At 58.5% G+C, this 21,895-nt stretch overlaps 1 protein-coding gene across 1 annotated transcript in view; it reads left to right on the top strand.

Annotated features, from left to right (window-relative positions):
* FOXP4 (forkhead box P4) overlaps positions 1-12,386 on the top strand; it is a 48,821-nt gene extending 36,435 nt beyond the window's left edge. Inside the window, exons 5-17 of the mRNA XM_082664043.1 lie at positions 346-432; positions 1,998-2,115; positions 2,246-2,456; positions 2,732-2,836; positions 3,598-3,685; positions 4,741-4,824; positions 4,927-5,134; positions 5,215-5,291; positions 6,100-6,201; positions 9,628-9,749; positions 11,156-11,222; positions 11,618-11,787; positions 12,226-12,386. Of these exons, the coding sequence (XP_082520169.1) occupies positions 346-432; positions 1,998-2,115; positions 2,246-2,456; positions 2,732-2,836; positions 3,598-3,685; positions 4,741-4,824; positions 4,927-5,134; positions 5,215-5,291; positions 6,100-6,201; positions 9,628-9,749; positions 11,156-11,222; positions 11,618-11,787; positions 12,226-12,373 (1,587 nt within the window). The 3' untranslated portion in view covers positions 12,374-12,386. The remainder of the gene's footprint in view (positions 1-345; positions 433-1,997; positions 2,116-2,245; positions 2,457-2,731; positions 2,837-3,597; positions 3,686-4,740; positions 4,825-4,926; positions 5,135-5,214; positions 5,292-6,099; positions 6,202-9,627; positions 9,750-11,155; positions 11,223-11,617; positions 11,788-12,225) is intronic.
* Positions 12,387-21,895: the final 9,509 nt, after the last annotated feature.

Here is a 21,895-nt window from a genome sequence, read left to right as displayed (position 1 = left end):
CCTGCATTCCTCCAGGACAGCTGGGGAGGGGTCAGAGGTCAGGCCTCGCCCACACACCCCCATACGGCCTCACAGCGCCCCACCTGTATCTCCAAACCCCAGGGGAGGACAGAGAACATGCTGGTACTTCATCCTCACCCACCAAGGGAGGGGGAGGCTCCCCTCTCCCCTCTCCGCTCCCTCTCCGTCCAGGCTCTGCTCTGGGAGAGCCTCTCTCGGAGCAGACATCTCCCTGCTGGACCATCTGTTTCACAGCAGCCCAGTCACGAGAGGGTTGGCCGTTGCTTTGGGGTCAGCAGTCCCCCGCCTGTGCTAACCCACTCCCACCCTGCTGTCGACTCCCAGCTGCAGGAATATTACAAGAAGCAGCAAGAGCAGCTCCACTTACAACTCCTCACGCAGCAGCAGGCTGGGAAGCAGCAACCCAAAGAGGTAAGGGGCTCGGGCAGGGCTGGATGTGCCCCTCAAAGGACCCCCGCCCCTCGCCTGCAGCGCCAGCCCTCTCCTAGCCAGGGGCTGGGAGTCCCAAAGTGGTCAGGACAGAATGGTCTTGTGGGGATAGTAGAAAAACCAGGAAAGGCTGGGGGACCGGGTGGGGGGATGGAGGCCCACATTCCACCACCTCCCCTCAACCCCATTCAGACCTCCTCTCCTCGCTCTGTGTTGTTGGATTAGGAGAGCAGAAGGGCTGAGCCCTGTGTTACCTGAGCACATACGCGTAGACGGGTATGTGAGTGTTGGATGGTCCGCACTCATGACCGGCTGCCTCGTGGTCATGCCCTCTTCCTGCCTGCTTGTCTGTTAGTGACCCAGCACCTCAGCCCTCTAGCCTGGTTCTGAAAATCTTTCAGTCCCTCCCCTCAGCCCTGCCCCAACTTCTGTTGCTTCTTGTAACATCCTGCCCTGCATCTCCAGAGAACTCCCCAGCCTGCACCCCCTGCCCCATCTGGGCCACAGTGCCTTCTGAGCTTCCATACCAGGCCCTGCAGTGCCCCCCACCCCGTGTCCCAGACACGCACTTCCCTCCTGCTGGCCAAACCACAGCCAAGTTCGAGTTGCCTCTTCCCAGGAGGCTGCCCTGCTGACCCCCAGTCATTCCCTCCCGCCCTCAGCCTCCCCCTCAAAGGTCTCCTCTTTGCTTCCTTCTCTGCATTGTCTCTAGGCTGAATAGCCAGCCCACCACCCCACCTCCAGGGCAGGTGGGCTGAGCCATCCCTGCCTCCAGAGCCCGGGACAGGCTCAGCTCCTGGGGCTCAGAAAAGGCTTGCTGACAGACTGACTGCCAGTGCTTGTGTGAAGTACTGAATCTGGGGGTGGGGGGGCGGGGGGAGCAGGGCCAGAGCAGGAGAGAGGGAGCCACTAAGAGCAGAGTGAGCAAGTGCGGGCAGGCGGCGGGCACCTGGGCAGCAGTGATGTGACTGTTCCCTAGCCTGGGTCCTGATGACCTGTCGATGCTGATCTTTGAAAGTCCCGTCAGACGCTTTGATTCTCTGTATCTAAGAAGCAAGAGAGGAGAGGAGCTGGAGGGGAGAAGGCCCCCTCCTCAGAGCGGAAGGGGGGCACCCCGGGCATGTGGGAAGGGTGCCCGCCAGGCGGGAGTGGCCCCTGGAGTCTGACAGGCTCATCCATCATTGTGATGAGAGCCCCCCCGCTACCCCCAGGCGAGCACAGCTGTGGTGCGGGAGCCGAAGCAGCGGAAGGAGGGAGGCGGGAGCGGGGAGGGCGTCGTGCTGCGTGTCTGGGTCTGGCCGTGTGTGTCTGCGCGCGTGCGTGCGTGCGTGCGTGTGTGTGTGTGTGTGCGTGCGTGTTTCCTGCAAGGAGGCATGCAGCCCTATGGAAGCTGGGCCGGGAGCAGGGAGGCTGCAGCTGCGGACACCACAACGACAGCTCCGGGGGCCGACAGGCCCTGGGAGGGGGCGGCCGCAGGGTGGGGGCCAGATGGCACGCCTGAGGCTGATGGTACCCCTCTCTGCCCGCCCCCTCGGGCCCCCCACCAGGCCCTGGGGAACAAGCAGCTGGCCTTCCAGCAGCAGCTCCTGCAAATGCAACAGCTGCAGCAACAGCACCTGCTCAACCTGCAGAGACAGGGGCTGGTCAGCCTGCAGCCCGGCCAAGGTGAGTGCCCGCCCCTCAGCCAGCCCCAGCCCCACACCCTCGCTGTCCCCGCTCCCCCCGCGAGTGAGGTGGGGGCCCCGTGCGTTCCTGGGGCCCGGCCAGCCTCCCCTCTCTCTCCCTCCCATCGCAGCCGTGTGCCCGACGGACCTGCCCCAGCTGTGGAAGGGCGAGGGTGCCCCCGGGCAGCCCGCCGAGGACAGCGTTAAGCAGGAGGGGCTGGACCTCACCGGCACGGCCACCACCGCTACCTCGTTCGCCGCCCCCCCCAAAGTCTCACCCCCCCTCTCCCACCACACCCTGCCCAACGGACAGCCCACTGTGCTCACACCTCGGAGAGACAGGTATGGGGCTCCGGCTGGGAGGAGGTGCTGCAGACCTGCCCGGGGACTGGCCTTGACCCTGAGGGCTAGCACCTGTGGTAGAGGCTGGGGTGGGGTTGTGGAGCTCAGGGATGGGCAGGTTTGCCTCTCCCGGGGCACGCACAACTGTGCCTGGCCTCTGGGGAACCTGTATTAGGGACAGAAACGTCATCAGTAGGAGAGCTGGGACTGGGCGGGACCCAGGGCTACCAGGGTCTTCAGGGTCCCTGACCACCATCTCCCTCCTGCCCTCCCAGCTCCTCCCACGAGGAGACGCCCGGCTCCCACCCCCTCTACGGACACGGAGAGTGCAAGTGGCCAGGCTGTGAGACCCTGTGTGAAGACCTGGGCCAGTTTATCAAGTAGGTGTCAGCCCCACTCTCCTTTGCCCCCCAGCCTGCCTCCCCTAACAGGGCCCCTCATCCCCCAGCCTGCCACCCAGCTTGTCACTTCTTGCGCCTTCAGCCACCAGCTGTCCTGCCATCCTCACCCCGGGGGGGGGCCTCGTTCCTTCTCTGCCCCCCATCAACTCCCCGGTCACTCCTACCCCGTCTGCGGTCTGTATTTCCTGGGCCAGCAGCCTCCCCACCCCAACCCCAGGCTGCTGAGCCCAGCAGGTTGGGGGTGTGAGGAGAAGGAGAAGACTTCCCCCACTGCCCTCCCCGGCTTCCCCCAGCCCCAGCCCCGGAGAGCGACGGCCTAGTGACGGCCTTCGGGCCTGGCGGACAGGCGGCTGGCAGCAGGCAGCCAGCTGCCGTAGCCGTGCCAGGCTCTGTCACTGACTGATTAACTCCACTGTCTCCCAGACCCTCGCAGCATCAGGGTCAAACAAATTGTTTTCACGCTTCGTCAGAGGTTTACTTAATTAGTTCATTTGCAGTTAGATCTCTCTGTAGCTGGGGTTTTAGCAAAGACATCAAAGGAGGCTGACGAGAAGGCGGCTTCCTCCGATGCCCCGTTTTTGTTTTTGTTTTTGTTTTTTCCCCCATCCCTTTCCCTTCTTTGTATCTCTTGGTCTGTCTGCTTTCCAGGCTGTGGGCGGGATTAGAGGGTGGGTTGGGGTGGGTGGTGACAGCAGAACCAGGGCCAACTTTCTCTTCTCCACCCCCTCCTCCCCCGGAAGACACCTCAACACAGAGCACGCCCTGGACGACCGGAGCACAGCCCAGTGCCGCGTGCAGATGCAGGTGGTGCAGCAGCTGGAGATCCAGGTGTGGCCTCCGGCTGCGGGAGAGGGGCGTGGGGGGCTCCCACCCCTGCCTCACCCACAGCACTGACTTTCCAGGAGGGATTTAGGGGGTCTCATGGAAGGGTCATCGAATGCTTTCTAGGTCCTCGTTACCATGGTTGTAAGGTGAGGGCAGCCAGATTCTGAGGGGGAAACCAGGGCTGGGGGCCTCTCTGATGCGAGGTCCTGAAGAGACTCATACTAACACAAACAACAAAAATGGTGTGCATAGCTAACATACTGAGCCCTTACCTTGTGCTCTACTAAATACCTATGTGACTCAAGGGATCCTCTGAACAACCTTATATGGTTGGTAGCTGCTATTATTATGCCCAATTTACAGATACAGAACACAGAGGCATAGAGAGGTGAAGTAACTTGCCTCTGATCACTCAGCCAGTGGGTGGCAGAGCTGGGATTGGAACCAGGGCAGTCTGGCCCCGGAGTCTACACTCTGCAGCACGGGATACTCAGGAGGCTGCTCAGGACAGGCCATCAGGCAGCCGATCGATGTTTACCCCTGTCCCTCTGGCACCTCGCAGAGCTCCCTGCGTGAGAGGGTGGTTGTAAAAGATCTTTTGAATTTATGAATGGGGGTGAATGAATCATTCATCCATTCCTGCCTCTCCATTCAGTGCGTGAGGGCACCCTCACACACAGGTGCCACTGAACTTGGGCGTTGTTCAGCCACAGCCTCTGCTCTTGATCGGGAGGCAAGGCGTGTGCTGTTGGGAAGAAGGGCCCCCAGAGTGCAGCGGCTGTGCGGGGGTCTAGGCTGGGGACACACAGTCTGGAGAAGCGGGGAGGGCTTCATGGAGCAGGCAGCCCCCAGTCCTGGCTTTGCGGGTGTGAGGGGCCAGAGGGGCAGGGAGAAGCCGAGGTCTTCCAGGAGCAAGGGACGGAGGGAGCTGGGGTACCAAGGGCGGGGGCGCATGGTGGTGACGGGCTTGGTATGTGGAGGAGGAGGGCCCGACTGCCCCCCCCCGCCCCCTCCCCGCCACCAGGCACAACCCCTGCTCACCTCCCGCCTCTCCACAGCTCGCCAAGGAGAGCGAGCGGCTGCAGGCCATGATGGCCCATCTGCACATGCGGCCCTCGGAGCCCAAGCCCTTCAGTCAGCCAGTGAGTGACTCTCCCCTCCCTGCGGCCCTCCAAGAACCCGCCCCACCACGGGACCCCTCATCCTGTCGGCACTGGTCTCAGCATCCTCCCCGTTGCTCACAGCTGAACCCAGTCCCCGGCTCCTCCTCATTCTCCAAGGTGACCGTCTCCGCAGCGGACTCGTTCCCAGATGGTCTCGTACACCCCCCCACCTCGGCCGCTGCCCCTGTCACCCCCCTACGGCCCCCTGGCCTCGGCTCTGCCTCCCTGCACAGTGGGGGACCCGCCCGGCGGAGGACCAGCGACAAGTTCTGCTCCCCCATCTCCTCAGGTAAGGGCCGTGGGGAGGGGTGTCTTTCCCCAAGCTGGACCCCACTTCTGGCTACCTCAGCCTCTGCCTGTCTCCCCCAGAGCTGGCCCAGAATCATGAGTTCTACAAGAACGCCGACGTCCGGCCCCCCTTCACCTACGCCTCTCTCATCCGCCAGGTGAGCGTGGGAAGGTAGACGGAGTCCGGGGGGAGGGGGTGGGGGTGGGAGGCACACAGTCTGCACCCTTCCCTCAGGATCCCGGGACCAGAGAACGTAACTTTCCATCTCACACTTGTCCTCTCCCACTCACACCTGCGTTTTCCTTCTCAGCCAGACGGCCCCTCACATGGGCTTCAGCTGAGCCATCCTGCTGGTCACGCAGGCCTGTCTGTGGGAGCACACACACTGTTGATGCCACTTACACCCCCCGTGTCATCCATACCCTCATTTCCACGTACACACACTCCCATGAGACAATTTTCTGATAGACTTATGGTCACTTGTAGTCTGTCTCCTTTTGTCTGTCTCTCTCAGATGCGCGCACACACACACACACACACACACACACACACACACACACATCCACATGCCATCTCATGTTTAGGGTGCCCTTTACAAAAACCAGGATAAATTCCAAACAGTCCCCACCCCCGGACCTCTTTCTCCCAAGAATACTGCTTTCCTTCCCAGTCTAGGGCAGGGGCCCTTGGAGCCATTTTCCCTGCAGCAGAAGTTCACGTGCTCCTCGCACAAGTGCACGGCCCTCGAGGCTCGTGTTCCCTTTGGCCTCTGGCTGGGCTGTAACCAGCCTGCCCCTCTCGGGACCATAAAGCACCCCCAGTCTTGTCCACATGCTTCCGCAGCGGGTCTTCTCTGCTCTCAGATGAGTTAGGGGCCAGGCTGAGGGGAGCTGGGGCAGAGCACACAGGCCTGTGGCCCTTGCAGGCCCAGACTGAGGGTCTCTGTACTTCTTCCTTGTCCACAGGCCATCCTGGAAACCCCCGACAGGCAGCTGACCCTGAATGAGATCTATAACTGGTTCACCAGGATGTTCGCCTATTTCCGGAGAAACACGGCCACCTGGAAGGTGAGGCATGCCCGTTCCTCCTTGCCAGGGCCCCAGGCGGCCTTGGACATCTCCAGATCCCTTTGAGACCAAGGCTGCCTAACAGTCCCCTCAGGGTGGCAGTTCTATAGACGTGGCCCCACCAGGCCCCAGGCTGGGCCCTGGGCCCTGGGCCCCTCCACCTCCACCTCTCTGGAGCGCTCCCCCCATGGGCCCAAAAACCCCAGCCCCCTGAAGTAGGGCCTGCGGGAGTCGGTAGTGCCTGAGCCTGGTAGGGAGGCCTGGGTTACATTCACAGGAGACCCTCAGGGTTCAGAGTCCTCGGCTAAAGGCGCATGCTCTGAAGCCCAGGATGGGTGGACGGAGGGGGCTCGCAGGCCTGGACACGTGGGTGGACCGAGATCCTGGACTGTAATACACTGGGGCACAAACACAAACGCTCACACTCTCCCCAGCTCTGCCATCAGTACCAGGAAGATAATTGTCTTCATCCAATTAGTCATTTTAACACCTTCAGCCATAAGAGTTTTCCTGGGGGATCAGAAACAGACAAGGGAGGGAACCTAGGAAAATGGGACACAAGAGTTGTGGGCTGGGACGCTAAGCCATTTTGTTTTTCTAGAGCCAGCATGGGGGGTACGAGTCTGGCTGTCTGATGGGTGAGAATATTAGGTTCTGTGCAGCAGGGTGGGAGGGGGTGAGGGGAAGGAGAAGGGAGTGTGGGTGCCCTGTGGGAAAGGACGGACACCCGGGAAGGAGTCCCCCACATCTCAGGACCTGAGTTGGATCCCTGGCTCTTGAGTCCCTCTGCTGGCCAGTGCAGAAGCTGCAGTTAAACAGCCTACCTCCCCGATCCCACCAGGTTTCAACAAGTGTCACTAGGGCCCCCTCCCTACCAGTGACCAGGACAAGGCGGGGTCTGTACAGGGCCCAGCCTTCTCTGCCTTCTCTGTGCTAAGTGCAGCAGGAGAGACTGCTCCGTGGCCTTCTGTATCCCCGTGCCCAATTCCCAAAGCTTGGCAAAGAGGCTGCAAGGCTGGGACAGCTGCTGTGATTGGCTGCGAGTGATGTCATTTCCTGCCAACCACAGTCCTGCCCTCTCTCTGAGCCCTCAGGGCCTTCTTGGAGCCAGCTGGTTCAGTCTCCAACCTGCAGGCCAGTTTGGATACCACGTTTCGTAAATGATAGAGTCCTGTACAAACTTTAGGGATCATTACAATTGTTATGTAATGTTTACTTTAATATTGTATATTAATCCTCTACCTTTAGGGGAGTCAATGTGGAGCCTCACTGCCCTAGACAACCTCCTCCTTGGGGGCAGAGTGCCTCTCATCCACCTACCCTCCTTTCTAGTTCTCTCTTAACTGCATCACCCTCTGCAATCTCTACTTCTCTCCTTTCTTGAGGTCGGGAGGAGCTAGTTTAGGTGACTTTCTTAAACCCCTCGATGACCATCATGAAGCCACCTCTCCTGTAGCCCAGCCCCCTTGGGCCTTCATACCACCTTCGACTGGTGGCCCAGCCTTGGTCATCTCAGCGGCGTGTCTCCCTCCCAGGTCTTCACCTCCATCTCCCCTCCCCTAGTCTAGGTCCCAGCAAGCAGCCAGCTCATTGAGTGACCTTCCCATTTAACTGTGCTCTGCTGTTGCTTCTGTCACTGGGGGCACTGCCTGCGCCCTCCCTGTGGCCCAGTAGAATCCACCTCAGCTTGCGGTCCACTCTGACCTTCAGGATTTTTTGCCGCCAAGCTTCCATTCACGTCACTTGGGAAATGCACCCTGTGTACTCCCAATTCTATTTTCTTTTCCACCCCCACTTCCGACCCGTTTATCTGCCCCTTGAGGTCCCTCCTCTTCTCCTCAACTATTTCAGCTTCCTTTCCTTCCTCCTCCTTTACTCTCTTGGGCCCCCACCCTGGGATGCTGTCCACTCCAGACCAGGGCAGAAGGGTTGGGAGCTGGCGTGGGCCGGGCCAGCTGCCGTTCATCCGGGGACAGAGCTGCCATCTGCCAAGCTGATGGTACTCGCCAGCCCTCCCCCCGTGTCTGTCCCCTCCCAGGGCCCATGTTGTGGGCCTGTCCTTTTGTTTACGCAGCCCCTGCCAGACCCCTTAAATTGCCGTTAATGTTTCAGCGTAACGAATTAGTCTCTCATCACGAATCAGGCTTCGAAATGAGGGAAAAAAGCCCCAGTGAGGCCATCCTCGGAAATTGGGGTCATTCTCATTTGCAAAGCAGAGGATCGGAGCCCCGTAATGCGGGCAAATTTATTCCAAGGCAGGAGCCCCGGCGTGATTAGGCCCTTTGTAATTATCGCTCCAAGAGATTCCACTCCAGCCGCCCGCCTCCCTCGTGGATTAGCAAGCGAGTCGGAAAAATACACAGGATTTAATTAGAGGCAAATTAAAATTGGTAATGAAATCGGGCCAGTTGCAAGTGGCAAGAGTTGGAAGGGAGAAAGGGAGAGGGGATCGATCTCCAGGGGCATGGGCTGCCTGCCCAGCCTGCTTTCCTCCCCGTTTAGAAATGTAAAGAGGAGACAAGGATGGAGATGAGGTGCGGGAGGCTGAGGGGGGACAGGTAACAGGGACAGGGACGGCTGGGGCTGTGAAGTTGAGAGAGGAGAGCGTGGGGACAGAGCGAGGCACATGGTGGGCGGTGGTGGGGTGGATTAGGGCCCTAGCCCAGGTTCCCGGGGTGCGGGGGGAATTGGGCCAAGCACCCCTGCCCCCACCCAAGTGTCCTACAAACCGGATGACCTCAATTCCTGAAGTTATCCTGCTGGGAGGAGGCGGGACCGACAAGGTGACTTGTCCCTCCTCTTCTTGCTGTACAGTCACTAAACCCAGGCTCTCCTTCCTCTCAGCTTCCTTATGTTAACAAGTATGTATTAGGCCTCTGCTGTATACCTCATGCTCTCAGTAAGCCGTCTGTTCTGAGCCACGGCCCAAAGTCAAGGCTCCCACGCTCCAAGGTCAAGGAAGGTTGCAGTGAGGCTTCCTGAGTTATTCCCAAAACTTTCAAAGGCTTAATGGGAACTCTGTGTGCACCTGAGGTAAGGTGTCCCAGGCTCACTGAGGTGCCAGGACCTGAGTGTGGTCTCGTGCCGCTCAGAAGCCCTAACAGCTACGTGCATCGGACTAACGATGTTGAGAAAACAGATTATCGCTAACGAGGTATCATTCACTTGGTAGACAAGAGTTTTCCAACACGTGGCAGGGAGAAGGGAGCAGACAATACAACGGGCTGGCGGTGGTGAGGATGCCGGAGCCCCTGGCTCTAAGGGCCCAGAGGGGTCTTCCCTCGGCTCCAGCGGCATCTTCTCCTGCCCAGCCCTCCCCTGGCTTGTTGCTGGGGAAGGTGGGACTTGAGGACCCTCCTGTCTGTGCTCCCCCGAGTGGAGGAGGGGCCACCTCTGAGCGTCTGCTTCTTGTCACTGCGCCCCCAGAATGCAGTGCGACACAACCTCAGCCTGCACAAGTGCTTCGTGCGCGTGGAGAACGTCAAGGGCGCCGTGTGGACTGTGGACGAGCGGGAGTACCAGAAGCGGAGACCACCAAAGATGACGGGGTACGTGGGCCCACCCCCCCAGACCTCTCCAGGGTACCTCTCTGCCCCGGATCCTTCCCACTGTGGGGTCGGGGGTCGGGGGAGGAAAGGGGTGAAGGAGCCCAGGAGAGCCTGGGATCTCAGATGATTAGGAAGAGGGCATTTCTGTTTTTTGCTTCTGACTGAGGGAAGGAGCTGAGGGGAACCTGGCACCAGAGAGAGACAGAAGCCCAAAGTAGCCCCGGCCGGAGCCGAGGCGTGGGCAGGTGGCAGCCAGTGTGGCCGTTGGGGAGGGGGCTGCCATCCCCAGGGCCACTCTCCCCCATCTTATTGCAGGATGAGCCAGTCTGTGAGATCTCCAGGCCCCCCCCCTCTTCATTTTACAGGGAGAGAAGGCCCAGAGAGGACAAGGGGCTGGAGGGTGGTCACACAGCAGATTCCTGGCAGAGCTGGGTCTCTGACCTCTACCATGTAGCACTTCCAGTGGAAACTGAGGAACCTGGGGGAGGTTTCCTCTTTGAGCCTCCCTTCCAGCACCACCACCTCCCCGCACCGAGCACCCCACATGGGCTTGCCTGCGCATCTTGGGCCTCTGAAGCAAGTTAGATGGCTCTCTGTGGGCGCCTGTGCCCCTCAAAGATTCCTTCACCCCAGACAAGAGCCTCTCTACCCTCAGATAGCTGTGGGTGCTGGGGCAGGGCTGGGACCCGAAAAGGAAAGCCATTCCCTTCTGAGTGTCCCCACGTGCCAGGCACAATGGTTGGAATCTTCCTGTCCCCTTATCAGCTTGGAATCAGAAGACCTGGGTTCGAATTACACCTCTGCTTCTCACCAGCTGTGTGACCTCGGGCCAGTTCCTTAACCTCTCTGAGACACCCTCTAAACTGGGGATAGTCACTGTGGAAGGACGGCCTTAAGCCATTGCTTTTCCTGACCCAACTCCTAATCACTTTTTTGTGCAGAAAAGCCTTTGGTGTGGAGCATGTGGGGACAGGCTGAGCACACAGCTTATTGGATGTCCCAAAATTCAGGATGGCAAGAAAGTGGGTTTTATAGTAGGGGACTATGGAGTTTATCACTCGGACCTTGCCAGACATCGGGAAATCTAGACTGGAGCGAAAATACTGGGCCACCTGACGTGGAGACAGACACTGGGAGGGGTCTGGGTCCTACTTCTCAGCCCTGAGACCCTGGGCACATTCCAGGGCCCCTAGGAGCCCCGGCAGCTCACCTGTGAAGGGGGCTTTCAGTCCCAGATGTGCCAGGTCAGTGGGAGGATTGAATAAGATGGGGCACAGCCGACTCTGGCCTCCCAGGATTCATGAATGGGACAGTCCCTGGCATAGAGCACGCCCTCAGTTAGGGTCCAGACCTGAGTGAGGAACAAGCGAATGAATGAAGCAGACGCTGCCTTCTTTCTCCTCCAGGAGCCCCACGCTGGTGAAGAACATGATTTCGGGCCTCAGTTATGGAGCACTTAACGCCAGCTACCAGGTAGTGGACTGGTCCCCGCCCAGTGTCCTCCCACCCCCTCACGTTCCCTCCAGCACACTGGTCTTCAGAAGAGACATTCCCCCACCCTCCCTGGCAGAGACGGGGCACAGAGCGGGTAGGTTGGCATAGCCAGTGGTGATCCCTTCCCTGGCTTACAGATCTGGGGTGGCAGCGGGGGCAGGGGGTGGGGGTCCTCTGTCTCCCAGGAAGGGAAGAAGTCAGGCCCAGGTTCTCAGGAAAGCTGGGAGGCAGCTCAGCTTCGGAGCGCTGGCCTTGGGAGGGGGTGCCAGAGATCTGCCAGCCCGTGGACACACGGGAGGCTCTCTAGGGCTGGGGAAGGGACAGTACTTGACTGGGTGGAGCCCGCTGACAGGCCCCAACTCTGTGCCCTCCAGGCTGCCCTGGCCGAGAGCAGCTTCCCCCTCCTCAACAGCCCTGGCATGCTGAACCCTGGCTCCGCCAGCAGCCTCCTGCCTCTCAGCCATGACGACATGGGCGCCCCCATGGAGCCGCTGCCCAGCAACGGCAGCAGCAGCCCCCCTCGCCTCTCCCCACCCCAGTACAGGTGAGCCCATGGCATGGACCCCAGCCCACAGCCGTGCCCCCCGCAAGCATCAGGAAGGCAGAATCTTCTCCCCCTGCAGCTGGGATCCCCATCTTGTCGCCTTCAGCACAGCTCTCTTCCCAGGGCAGGTGGCCCCTCTCTTCCTTCTCATTGCTCCCCTCCCCGCCCTACACTCTTTATTTCCCTCCCTTCTCCATCCTCTGTCATCTCCCTTCCTCTCTCCTTCCCAACCAAAGGCAATCTCTGTTCATCCCAAGACCTCCTTTCCTTTGAAGGGAGACCAGACCTGAAACGTCAGGCCTCAGCGGCTCAGAGATGAGGGGGTCCTGGGGAGGCAAACTCTGGACACATCCCTGCGCCCCCAGATCCTGGATGCATTTTGGGCTGGGCCGGCAGGAGAGGACCTCCAGGGTGTCCACATTATCCCTTCTGTCACAGCCACCAGGTGCAGGTGAAAGAGGAGCCAGCTGAGGCGGAGGAAGACAGGCGGCCGGGACCCCCCCTGGGGCCCCCTAACCCCAGCACCTCGGGGCCTCCAGAAGACAGGGACCTGGAGGAGGAGCTGCCGGGAGAGGAACTGTCCTAAGGGCCTCTAGGGGCAGGCAGGGCAGGGGTGAGACCCCTCCCTCCCCCGGAAGCCAGGCCCCACCTACCCCGACTCCTCGCCCCGCCCAACCTCAAGGCACTTCCAGGACTCAGATGGGGGGGCTGGGCCAGCAACTCCCAAGGTGACCTGACCTACGACGACGCTCGCTCGGAGTGGGGGGGGCAGGGACCGGCCGCCCCCGAGGGGACACAGAACCCCTGGTCTGGGACTGGCAGAGGACACGGAGGGCCCAGACCCCTCCTCAGACTCCCCCGCCCACATCCGAATCCCGCCTCCGCCGCCCCCCAACCACCAGCAGCAGCAGCAGGGCCCTCCTCCCCCACCAGCTCGCCCCCGCAGGGCCCCTCAGTGCCGTGGAGACCCGCAGGCGGGGCTGAGCCACCCTCTCACACCCAGGGCCCCCCCATCTTGCTCTGGCAGTACTCTCTGGCCAGAGGCCCCCGTTTCCCTAATTTGTGCTCCCTTCCACCTTCTTGTCCTTACTGTGAAGAAGTAGCTCACCCCCCGCTCCTACCCCTGCCCTGGCCTGGGTTGGGGGCAGCTAAAGTCTCAGAGCAACCCCAGAAAAAACCTGCCCCTCAGCTGTGCCCGATCAAGAGGCACAGCTGGCGAGGGGGGGCAAGTGGAGTGCCCTGGGGGCTCCGTGGGAGCAGGGCTGCCTGGTTCCAGGTCCCCCCCAGGCCGAACTGGGCCTCCACTCCCGTTTGCTGGGTGCTGCCCCCCCAGGCCAGGGAGCATAGGAAAGTGGCCCGGTGCCCACCTCCTCCACAGAGGCCTGTGCCCGGTGCACTCGTAGAGGTGGACCCGCTGAAGGCGGCCGAGCTGCCCTTGAGGCTGGAGTTGGGGCCCCAGGTGGCGCCAGGACTGCGGGAAGCACCTGCCTGTGTCCGGGGAAAGGCCAGGCTGAAAGCAGGCTTGAGGGGCGGGTGGGATGAACACGGCGGCTGCTGTGACCCGACAGGACTCCCACCCCAGCCTTCAGGTGCCCCGTCGCAGTCTTCCCTCACCCGCCCTCAGCACCCCTTCCCTGCGCCCCCACCCCCCAGTTACACAGATGACCAAAGACCTTTCTTATGCCGGAAGCAAAAACCAAAACTTTTTGTTGGCTTTTTCCTTTGTCGCCTCCCGTACCCCCTGCTCATCCCGCTTCCCATCCCGGCCCCAGGCTGGAAGCCCTCCCCAACTTAAGTTATTGTTTTAAACCAAAGTTTACAGTGTCTGTTGGTGGCCAAGACCCTCTCTCTCCAGCCTCCCTCCACCCCACCCTGAGGACCCTGGGACTCAGTAGAGGTTGGCGGCCCTGCTCACCTCCCCTCTGCTCTTGCCCGGCCCGGGGGAAGAAAAGCAGGCAGAGGGGAGGAGGTGGGCAGCCCTTGGCACCCCGCGGGGTTCTTGGCCCCTTGGGCGGTGGGCACGGGAGCCCTCTTCCCAACCCTGGGCTGCTTACTGGGGGCTCTCCAGACCCCTCTCTCCAGGACCAAGTCCCCCATCACACTGGGAGTGTGGATTCCAGCGAAGGAGCTGGAAGAAAAGTGAGACTCTCCACAGACCCCCTATGGGGGACCCCAACTTAAGGCCAAGGACTGGGTGTATTTGATGCTTATGACACCCCAGGCCAGGCCCCTTTGCTGAGAAGACTCCTTGGACTATTTCCCAAGAATCCCCCACATACACCCCTTCACAAGGCACCCCTCCCAAGAGGCAGGGGGCCCTCCGCCCCCTCCCCTGTGTACTCCCCACCTGTGTTCTGTTTGACCAGCACAGAAATATTAAACGTCCTCTATTCACAGGGCCCTGCGTGTGTCAGCAAGGGGAGGGAGGGCAGGGGCGTGAAAGCACAAGGATGGCTCTGGACAGCTGGGGGCTCTTGAAAGGGCACTTCCTGCAAGTACGGGAGTGGGCTTGAGCCCCGGGCACCGACACCTCCACATTCATCCCAGCCAGGGCTCTGGCTCCTCTCTGCTCCGCCTGGCCCCCTTTTCCATCCGTCATCTTAGCATTCTCGGAAATTTCAAACCAGGTCTCTCCATCTTTCTCCTGTTTTCTCTCAAAGTCACAGCTCCTTGCCCCGGTTCCTTCGTGGGTTTGAAATCCAGGTTCCTGGCCTGGATGTTTTCATCAGGGAGTAGATTTCCTCTGGGGATGGAGAGAGTTCCTGCTGCAGGACCGCATGCCCAGGTGTCCTCTGGGCCCATCACCAGTGTCTTCCTGGGGGCTACCTGGATAGGTGTGTGTGTGGGGCATTGAAATGCTCGCCCACCCTTGTGTGCAGCGTCATAGCACTGGTGGGCTCAGGTCGAAAAAGGTTATTCTAGCCCATGCAGTCTGGACCCCGACAGCTGGGGGAGGAAAAGGGGCAGGCTGTTAAAGGGGTAGGGTGGGGGGCATCACCACACCAGCCCACATTAAGTCCTGGCTCCCCATCTGCTGCCCCACCCCAACAAGGGAGCCCCCTCCGCCTTCCTCAGACCCCAGTGCCATTACTGGGTTATCGGCCAGTCCCCTACTCCCCGCACTGTGTTCACCTTCCAGACACTCCCTCGTCCAGAGCAGGGCGCAGGAAGGAGTGTGTGTACTTGGCGGAAGTGCGGAGAGAGGGGGGAAGACGTTGAGAAAGTAGCAGAACTGGAATCAGTAACCCCACACATCACCAAACTGCTGGAACTTTCCGAAAGCCAAGCTTGAGGGAAGTAGAGCAGAAAAGAGCCAGCAGGAGCTGGAGATGGAGTCTCCGCTGACTTATGGGTCTCAGGCCTTTCCTACTCCTTTCAGCCATCATCTGTGTCCTGTCTCACTCTCCCCACTTTCTGTCCACCCTGCCTCCTCCCCCTGCTCTAATCCTCTGGACATTGTTGGAGAGCCCAGGGTGAATCCCCTGTCCCTCCTTTCAGAGGGCATCTCAGGAGGGGCCCGGCTGGGTCAGGCCAGGGGAGCTCAGCCTGGGGGCTCAGAATCCCCACCGTCCACCCACCAGCTCGCCCACCAGACGCTATGAGCAAGTGGCACTGATAATAATCTGCCCCACCTTGCCCTCCGTGGAGGCCGCCAGGGCTCTGTACGGTAGAACTATAATTGGTGTGGACGACGGCATTCTCTACAACGCCATAAAGCAGTCACCCTCAGCTTCACTGCAGCCGCCGCTTCCCCTCCCCCCCTTCCCCTTGGAACCCACCAGCCTTCTAGAAAATCCAAAGGTGTTGGCTGCCAAACTCCCTACTCCACCCACGGAAGAAGATTTGTTTTCTAGGCTGGCCCTGGGAGCATCCTTCCCACATGGGAGACTCTAGAGGGACAAGGATACACCCAGCCTCACTTCCAGGACAGTCCTTCCAGTGATCTAACTCCTGCTTCAAACTTGAGTCCATTGTTTTGATTCCGTCCCACAGGGATCCGGCAAATGTCTGGTCAGTACATTTGGACATGGGGTGAAGATCTAACCCAGGTGTTGGCAGAGAAGAAGGTCTTACGATCTGAGAAACAGGAGGCTGCTGTGGGCCTCCGTCTTCTGAGTACAGACTCCATAATTATTTCCTTTCTGATCTGACAGATCCCACGCGGGACACTCCTCCCCATCATTACCTCGTTACCTTCTTCTAAATAAGCACCACCTCCCACATCCCGACCCCGATCATGTTTTGCTGTCAGGAAGTTCTGCATGCTGTCTAGCTGCTCTCCTTCCTCCTGTTCTGTGCAGCTGTTGGGGGGCAGGTGGTTAGCTCTGGCTGGCTGCTTGCCCTGGTCTATTTCAGCATTTACCAGGGGAGAGGGAAGCTGTTTTTGGAAACTGTTCTCAGGCTGGTTAAAAAAAAAAAAAAAACTCCAAGCCAGGCATTTTGAGGGTGAGAAGGTGGCACTGTGGGCTGTGCATCGGACAGAAGTCCCCTTCCCTTCGCATTCAGAAGGCTCTGCTCTCTCCCAACCTTCTATTTAACTCGTTGCCCTTGACCAAGACCTTCGCCGATGGCCAGCAGAGGGCGCTTCAGACAAAGCCGAGCTTCTGCTCCTCTTTGGGCAAACTTGCCGTCCAGGGGAGGATGGGAGGTGGGGGTGTGGGGAGAGGGCGCTCAACTTCCTGTGACAACCACGGCCCTACCACCTCATGTCCCCGAGAGCAGTCTCTAACCTAGGGCAGAAAAGGGTTCCTCCTGCTGTTTGGGAGCTTCCAGACCCCCTCCAACTTGTGACGTATGAAGCACCCTGAGCAGAAATAGGAGAAGAAAGATGAGCGGGATCTGGAGAGATGACGCCTCTGGAGCCTAGTACACTGCGCGCCACAGTGGACTCAGTAAAGATTTTTAATGGTAACAATAATGACTAACAATGTGCTTATCGCATACCACACACTATTCTAGAAGCCCTATATTCTGTGTAATCCTAACAACAGCTCTGAGTTAGATGTTGTTATTATCCCCATTTGACAGATGAGGAAACTGAGACTCAGGGACTCAGAGGCTAACAGATGAAGCATGATGAGTGAGGAATCTGGTTTGCAGTGGAGGAAGGGAAGACAGCGGCTCCGTGCCTTAGTCTCAGCTTTCTAGCGACGCTGTACACTTTGGCGTGCCTCCCACCCCTTGTTGGAGGCTCCCAAAGGGGAAACTGAGGTACAGAGTGCCTCAGAGCCAGGAATCAGGCCCTGAATTCAGAGCTCCCCAGATGCTGTTCTTCTCTAGGCAGAATGAGGTAAGTTGGGGCTTGGAATGTCACTAAGGGACAGAGGGAACCAGAGAAAGAAGGCTGAAACGCTCTATAAAACTAATCAGGCTGGTAGGGGGGTACTGGGGGGCCTTCTGCTGGAAAACGGAGTGAGTCTGAGCAGTGAAGGCAAAGAGACCCCTGGGCAGGGGTGGGAGTGGGTGCAGAGTCACAAGGTGCGCGCGTGCGCGCACACACACACGCACACGCACACACGCACACACACACACACACACACACACACGCTGCTAATTAGCTAGCTACGTTTACACCAAGAGGTCCCTTCCATCTTGAAAGCCTGCAATTATCCTGTGGCCAGCCAGGGCAGGGACACATACCACACGGTAGTCACAGTGACATCCCATCACACAGGCCCAGGTCCCCTCCACGCCTGCGGTCTGCCTCCACCTCAGGTTCAAAAGTTTAGAAAAACAGCCCCTCCCAAGAAGGGGGTCACGGTGGCAGCCACGGCTGAAAGGCCCTCTGTCCTACCCAAGAGGGGCCGGGGAGGGGGTGTGGGGAGGGGGCACTGGCCACCTTTGGGAGATGGGTCAAATTAGCAAGATGGGTGCAGGGTGGGGCGGGCATTCTGGAGCTCCTGGCCCTGAGTAGAAGGCTTCTACCCCTGCTAGGGGTCAGGGCCCTTCCTGCTCTCAGACCTGGAACTCAGACTGTCTCCATAGGGCACCGCCTGGGCTCAGGAGCAGGCCAAACGCAGGAACACGGGTGGGCAGACACCAGAGGCGCACGGGACTCGGCTCTCAGAGGGCTGGTTCTCTGGCTGGGAAACTGACGGTGGTCAGCCAAGTGCCGAGGACGGCAGGGGAGAAAACTCAGGGCCTACAGGGGTTCAGATCCTGCCTCTGCTACTTGCTGACTCTGTGGCCTTGGGAAAACGTCTTGACCTCTCTGGGCTTCAGTTTCCTCGTCTGTAGACTGGTGTGGGGCGATCATCACTGGCTTGTTGAGAAGACTAATTATACAGCATATCAAAACATGTCTAGTGCATAGTAGGCCCACAGCACATAATAGCTGTTAACAAAATGTGGTCTTGGATGCCAGTCACCATGGGGGTGAGGGGACCGGTGCGCTCCTGGAGGACTCCCTGGAAGAGAGGCTGCAGCTGGGAGGGGGAAACTTGGGTAGGAAGCGGGGAGAGAAGAAACGTTCTAAGCTTGTAGGTAGACCTAGATGGAGCTTTGGGAAGGTTCACGTGGCAGAAAACAAAGGGCTGAGTGAGGAGAGAAAGGCAGGGGCAGAGAAGCCAGTGGACTGGCAGAAACCTAGCCCACCGCTGTCATTGCCGCCCCACACTCACCTCCTCTGGCACTGGGCTAGACCCCCGGCACGTGAACTGTGATGCAGTGTCCTTATCTATAAAGTGGTCATCAGAATCCCTGACTCCTCAGGAGATCGAGGGGAGAATTAAATGGAATCGTGGATGTGAAGCACGCAGACGGGCCCACGCCTCCTGATACGCTGTCAGCAGCGATGCTGATGAAGATTCAAACTTGTGGCCCGTGTCACCGAGGAGCTTACATCAGAGGGGGACAGTCTGGTACTTCAATAAATACATAAGTGAGCTTGGCAGGGGCGAAATCCGTGATTCCATCACGCCATGCTGTGGCCTGCAGAGGTGTTCAGAGGAGGCTTCTCAGAGAGGATACGGCACTGTAGTAGCCTCGAGGGAAAGATAAGGCTCAGCAGGAGAGCCTGGCAAGCGGGGCAACCACCTAGAGAAAGCAGGGGCGGGATGGGTTAGGGCATTTAGGGGAGAGTCAAGAAGGCCAGAGAGGCTGCAGGACTGGGAGATGATACTGGAAAGCCAGTGGGAGTGACTGACTGTTGGAGGGTCCAAAGGCAAGCTGGGAGTCCAGGCTGGGGGCCAGGGGCAGCGCTCAGGAGAGGGTTTAGAGCAGAGGGGAACCGACTGACATCAGGTGCGGGGAGAAAGTAGCTGTGGGGCGAGTGGGCTAAGCTGGGGCTGCGGGGGCCATTAGGTGGCTACTGGGGTTGTCCAGGTGATGGGCGAAGGAGTCCCAAATAGGGAGATTGCTTTGGAAAATGACATCAGGAAGCTTTTTGAACAACAGAGTAGAAACTGGGACCAGGTGACTGCACGAGAGAAGAGAGGTCCAGAATGACCTCAGCTGAGTGTTATCAGAAATGTCTATTCACAGGATGGGGAGACGTCAAGTGTGGCACATTTTCACAATGGAATATTAGACTGCAGAGAAAAGGGATACAGCAGAGCTACTTGTCAGCAGCAGGGTACATTTGAAGGGGAGAAGATGGAAGAAAGATACATAGTGCTGCCATTTACATAATGCTTAAAGCCATGCATATGAGAGCTATATATCATGTAAGGCACATGCACATGTAGCGAACATTTAAAGAATTTGTAGGAATGATAAATAACAAATTCAGGATGGTGGCTGCCTCTTTGGGGAAGGGGAGATGCGATGAGGAGGGGCGCTCAAGAGGCTTCAAGTATATTGATAATGGTTTATTCCTGAGCCAGCTGCTGGGAACACAGGGGTACTTTCCATTATTCCCTGTACCTTTGTGTGGCTGGAATATTTCATTTAAAAACAAAAGAGGAATGATTCCAAGGTTTGGGTCCTGGGCCAGAGGAAGAAATCTCATGCTTTCAGCCCCTCTGGGCTCAAGACAGAGCCAAGGAAGAGGTTCGATGTTCAACTGGGCCTGCAGGGAGGGGCAGGATGGCCAGCTGGCCCTGTGCAGAGGGGCTGGAGAGGTGGACCTTGGTGAAGCACATCTGGACCCACATCTGGTCATGGGGCAAGAGGCGTGGCTGTGAAGGAAGACAGAGATGGTCAGGGGGCAAGGAGGGAGGAGAGCTGGTGAGAGGGGGTCCCGAGGCCAAGGCAGGGGCTCTGCAGGGGCAGGGCTGCAGTGCTCACGGAAGGCAAGGCCAGGGACAGCTTCGGTCTCCATGCCACCGACACCAACGTGGACTGGGCAACAGGAGGCCCCTGGCACCCTAGGACAGCATAGTTTCCGAGGAGAGGAAGAGCACAGGAGAGCTGCATGAAGGAGTCCCTGTGTGGAGCAGAAACAGAGGCGAGGGGGGAATCTCTCTCTCACTGAGTTTAGCAGCAAAGGGAGAAAGAGAAGAAGGACCCCAGAGGTGGAGGGGAGGAGACACCGCCATGGAATGTCAAGAAAAGGTTTTGCTATCAGTTTTCTCGGCTGTAATGATTTTGTGTTTTCTGATACATATTTAAGCGGGGTGGGGAGAGGGCAGCAGAGGTTCAGGTTGATTCTCCCATGAGTGCCTGTGAGTGAACCCTCCTTGCTCCATCAGTTTAGGTGTTTCTCACATCTCCTTTCTCAGTATCTCCCCCAGGACTCGACCACAGCTGCTCAGGAAGAGGGGTGGGGCCCCCTTTGGGAGGGAGAGTCTGGAATTGGTCATGGGACTCACCAGGGGAGGGAGGGAGGGGAGGGGAGGAGGAAGCAGGGAAGATTCAGCAGCAATGAAGTTGAAGGTGGCTCTGATGCCCACACTACAAAGTGGGGCTACGGAGGCGAACGGGAGGCAGGGGAGTGGGGGGACCGGGGCTGGTCAGCCCCTAGAGTGAAGAAATTGCCCTGAGGCCTTGAGCCTGGAGGCCTTCCCACCCACTTAGCTCCTCCCCCATTGCACTGGCCACCTCCCACCCCACTGCCACTCGCTTCACACACATTCCTCTCCTCCCTCCTTCCTCATCTCCCTCTTCTCCCTGCTTCCCAAAGAACACTTGGCTGTGATGGGCTGTTCCCAGATGCCTTCTCCCATGGTCCACACTGGTCCTTGCCATCTCCCTCCTCCCAGGCCTGACCCAGGCCCAGCTGGGCTTCCCAATTTCGCTTCCACATCAGAGAGTCACCCCAGACTGGCCCACTTATCCTCCCCGACCTCAGAGCACACGCGGTCCATCTACAAATCTTCTCTGAGCCCCTACTCTCTACCTAGACTGGTGCTCGGTGCTATGGAAAATGCTGGAAGGAAGAGCTAGGCACAGGCCCTGCCCTCGGGAGGCTTACAGAGCAGCTGGAGAAAGAACACGGAGATGTAAAGAAGTTAAATAATAAATGAAGCTAGGCAACACGCAGAAAGAACATACTCTCTTCCCTTTTGCTGTGAACAATCTTTGGTACAAAGAAGGTCCTTCTAATGACACTTGCAGGGAGTTTAATTATTAAAACGATCTTCCTATCAAAGGGTTATTAATATGGTGATAATGAAGGCAGCAGCATAGAAAAGAATAGACACAAATAATGCAGTGTAACTATAAAGTCGATCATTCATACATTCAACGTTTATTGAGAACTCAATGTATACCAGGCACCAAGCTAAGCCCTGAATGTACAAGATGGATAAGACACAGTCCCTCCTCTCAGAGAACCCCAAAGACAGACAGATATGTAAGCCGAAAAATGGCAATACAGGACTCCCCTGGTGGTCCAGTGGGTAAGGCTCCGCGTTCCCAATGCATGGGGCCCGGGTTCGATCCCTGGTCAGGGAACTAGATCCCACGTACATGCCGTCGCTAAGAGTCCGCATGCCTAATTAAAGATCCCGCATGCCGCAACTAAGACCCGGTGCAGCCAAAATAAATAAATTAATTTTAAAAAAAAAGAAAAAAAATGGCACTAGGACATTCGACTTGAGGTTGGGAACACAGAAGAGGGTGTTGGCAACTTCCCCGGGATAACTTGTGAAGCTTTGTGTCAGAGGCAGCATTTAAGCCGAGTCTTGAAAGGTGTGCAGGCAGAGGGAACAGAGTCAGGAAGGGCCAG

Source organism: Grampus griseus (assembly GCF_964374135.1).
Source record: "Grampus griseus genome assembly, chromosome: 10".
In the NCBI taxonomy this organism is placed as follows: Eukaryota; Metazoa; Chordata; class Mammalia; order Artiodactyla; family Delphinidae; genus Grampus; species Grampus griseus.
The sequence above is the reverse complement of the archived record's forward strand: the minus strand, read 5'-3'. Positions and strand labels throughout refer to the sequence as shown.